We start from the raw sequence: 3852 nt of genomic DNA on the forward strand, positions 1-3852 counted from the left end.
TCTGGTAGCATAGTGCCTAAGGCACTTGACTGTTAACCAGAAGGCTGGAGGTTCAAACCCACCAGCCACTCCTCAGAAGGAAGGTTGGGCAATCTGCTTCCATAGTGATACTGCCTTGGCAACCCAAGAAGGAGTTGCTATGAGTCGGGTCTGACTCGATGGCACATAACAACAACAACTATAATGTAACAAAAAGCTGTAATGATATAACATGAAGTTAAATGTACCTTCATTATTGTAAGTTTTCTGGCCAAAATATCTTATGCTATAGTTCTAAACACTAATCACATATAATAGGCACAGATTTTTCCTCTTTCAATGGGTTCACAGATGAATGGAATTCTAATCATAGGGACTCTATTAAAGTTTTATTTTGAACAAGAATATGTTCAGTAATAGTGGCATTAAGTTTTGTCCTCAAGGGGCCAACACATTAATTATTTCCTAATGATTGAATAACTTAAATTTGTTGTTTCTAGCATGATCAAAACTTGCATTTCTATGCTTTCAATTTATCTCTATAATCTATTTTACTGATGATAATGATTAAGAATATGATGATATAATAGTCCTTTGCAGCCATACTTCATCAATACTAAGTCACCTAACTAGACTTCCTTAATTTGACTCCAGTCTGACATTTACAAGCTGTGTGACTCTGGAAAAGGCATCTAACCTTGTGCCTCCTCAGTTTCCTCTTTCATAAAGTGGGAACATCAATAATACCTACATCATAGGATTGTTGTAAAGATTAAATGAGTTAATACCTTAAAGCATTTAAGACAGGGCTTTTAACTTGGTAAATACTCAACAGATGTGAATTCACATAAAACTATGAGGCCAGGACTGTTATGATTATCTCCATTTTCCAGAGGAGGAAATATAAAATATCTAAGTTTCCTCTGCCAGTGAGTAGCAGAACCAGGTTGTACCAGGTTTAAAGGACACCAGAAGCCAAGTTCTTATCCACCATGCTGTGTTGCTCTACCAACCTAGGAAGGAAACCAGTCATTTCCTATCAGTTGGGAAATGGTATCAATGAAAGACTTCACAGCTTGTGAGTTGAATCGATCACCATTGGGTTCAAATCTGAAATAACCCAAACCCACTGCCACTGAGTCAATTCTGACTCCATAGAGACCTTGTAGGACATAGTAGAACCACCCCCATAGGGTTTCCAAGTCTATACATCTTTATGGAAGCAGAATGCCTTATTATTCTCCTGTGGAGAGGCTCATGGGTTTGAACCACTGACCTTTTGGTAAGCAGCTGAATGCTCTAACCACTGTACTACCAGAATTCCTCTCAAAACTAAAATACTACCACGTAAACTATGTTATGACACTTCTCTAGCTTGTAGATTCCTGCTTTTGCCATCTACTTTTTACTTTCATCTACTTTTACTTAGTTTTACCAGGCAAAGCAATGAGAAGCTTTTATCTCTACAAAAATAGTATCTTTAAAAAGTGGTTTGTAACAGGTTTGTTGACTGGGATATTTCCAATCTGAGTTTCCTACCCCAAAGAGGATTATATTGTTAGTGCTCCACAAGGTTTTTGGACAGTAAAACCCTTCAGCTAGATGCAGAGTTTCGCTGTTATAAATGAATACTATTTCGTTAATAAACTAGAGGTGATATGGAAGAATTTAAGTCTTGGGAGAGCTTTTTAAAAGATGCTGATAAGATTCTTTTAATATCCTAAGAAACTGGGAATGGTTCAACATAAATCCAATTGCTCCCATGAATGAAGGTCAGTGTCCCAATTTGGAAAAATTATATTTTTTTGTAGCAGATGTCATGAACTAAGCCTTAGTAATAATGTTATTAAGTGCACTTGGATTTTTTTTTTTTAAACTACCCATGCAAATTTCCAAATTAAAAACACCTGTTTCCTGAGGGCTTCTAGCCGCCTCATTCTCTCCTCTTCTTCATGTGCTTCTTGAAGGGCCACTTCTTTTTTCTCCACCAAACGCTTTTCCAATAATTCTTGTCTATATTTCACCCTTTAAGAAATAATGGATAAGGGAATTTGGAAAACATCATAATAATCTTAGAAATGGTACAGATAGGGGAATAAAGTCAGAAGGCGTTTCAGAGGTGACATCATGGTGACATTTTGTTTTTACTTGTTTTGGGTTGGTTTCTCATATCCAAATCATAAAAGACACTTGTTTAAAATGTAGTCTACAGCCATTCTAACAACCAGAGAACTGCATGTCATGGGCAGGAAACAGTGAAATCAAGGCCAGCACATGTCTTTACTCAATGAAATGATCTTTTTAACTCTCAAATTTTCTGTTGCCTGCCATAGCTGCAACTAACCCACATTGGAGGGGCAACCCTCTTTAAAGTGGGTTGTTAGAGCATTCGCTGGCAGAGAATTTTTAACACAATCTGAAGTGTTAAAAAGGCTGTATTACTGATTAAGTAAATATTTTTAGAAAGAATACTGTATTTTATTTTATAAAAATGAAAATACTATAAGAGAACACCCAAATTATCTCAATTGCTAAAATTTAACCCAAGCTTTGCATCATCACTCATTTTATCAAGAATGTACTTCATGTTTATGTGTTTGTGTGTGAAGAAACGTTAAAAATTGCACTTTGACATCTGTAGATGGCAGCAAAAACATGACTTTTCTTTTACATTTCATTTTCATGCCCCTGAAATCAGCAGGTATTAAAACAGGGCACATTTAAGTACTTGGTTTAATACCCCATGCTCATTTGGCCCTCCTCCACTACTGTTTTTTGGCAGCCTCCTTTACCATTTTCTCACCTAAGCTATTTTTCTAGTGATTTATAGAAATAAGAATTGTCTTTTGAAAAAAGTGGGCACTTGGGTTCTTATAAAAGTATTAGGTCAGGGGATTTCTGGTAAGATGGAGGACTAGGCAGACAAGTGACACAGACTATCTTAAACAACGAAAAGAAAAACCAATTGACAGAGATATAGAAGATAATCCTGGAGCCCTGAGCTTTGAAAGGAACTATGCAGAAATGGATTAGGCACCAACTAGTGGAAAAACCTGAATGAAAACAGTGAGTACAGAGATGGTTAGAGCTGTGGAGTGTCAGCTATTCTGATGGGACCAATAGCCTGAATATTTCCAAGTGGCATTGGGACCTGAGAATTGACCTAAAGATCAGCCGTGGTCACCAAGGGCTTCAGGGATGACTGTGCTGGTGGCTTATGACTAGGAAGAGAAGACAACCTGACCTGTTGACTTTCTGCTGTTCAGAGGGTGTGAGCATTTTGATTGTTTACATGTGGCAGCCATTTTGGATATTTAAAGTGACCGAGGGTGTAGCCATTTTGAATCCTTACATGTGGCAACCATTTTGGATTTTAAAGTGATAGCATTCTCACTCAGATTCCAGGGACTTAAGAATAGGCTCTGTTTGCCAAGGTCGGCAAGGACATATGAGAGGCTAACAACAGGAAAGGAAACAGGTGGTGAGTGTGTAAGTGCTGTCAACTAGCAAATAGAGGAGCACAGTACCCTGCTTGTGTAGATAACATACAAACAAAACAAAGAAAATGAAAATCGTGGGCAAGTTACTCCAACATACAATCACCAATTAAATATAAACACAAAAATGACACAATGCCTTAGAGACAACAGAGCATCACAGTCCACACAAAGAAGGAAGATAAAGCAGGAGAAACACGGGACCATGATACAGATCCAAAATACATCCCTGAGGAAGATGCAGCATTGGAACTCCCTGATAAGGAATTCAAAAGAATTATATTTAGGTATCTTCAATGAATTGAGAGACAGATCAAGGAAAACACAGAGAAAACCCTAGAACAATTTCAAAAGACAATACAAGAACAAAATGACA

General features: G+C 37.4%; 1 protein-coding gene across 1 annotated transcript in view; it reads right to left on the reverse strand.

Annotated features, from left to right (window-relative positions):
* CCDC148 (coiled-coil domain containing 148) overlaps positions 1-3852 on the reverse strand; it is a 289908-nt gene that overhangs the window by 11677 nt on the left and 274379 nt on the right. Inside the window, exon 12 of the mRNA XM_007941850.1 lies at positions 1887-2004. Within this exon, the coding sequence (XP_007940041.1) occupies positions 1887-2004 (118 nt within the window). The remainder of the gene's footprint in view (positions 1-1886; positions 2005-3852) is intronic.

This window comes from Orycteropus afer, unplaced genomic scaffold, assembly GCF_000298275.1.
Source record: "Orycteropus afer afer isolate SDZICR_OR568_19922 unplaced genomic scaffold, OryAfe1.0 scaffold00084, whole genome shotgun sequence".
NCBI classification, from domain to species: Eukaryota; Metazoa; Chordata; class Mammalia; order Tubulidentata; family Orycteropodidae; genus Orycteropus; species Orycteropus afer.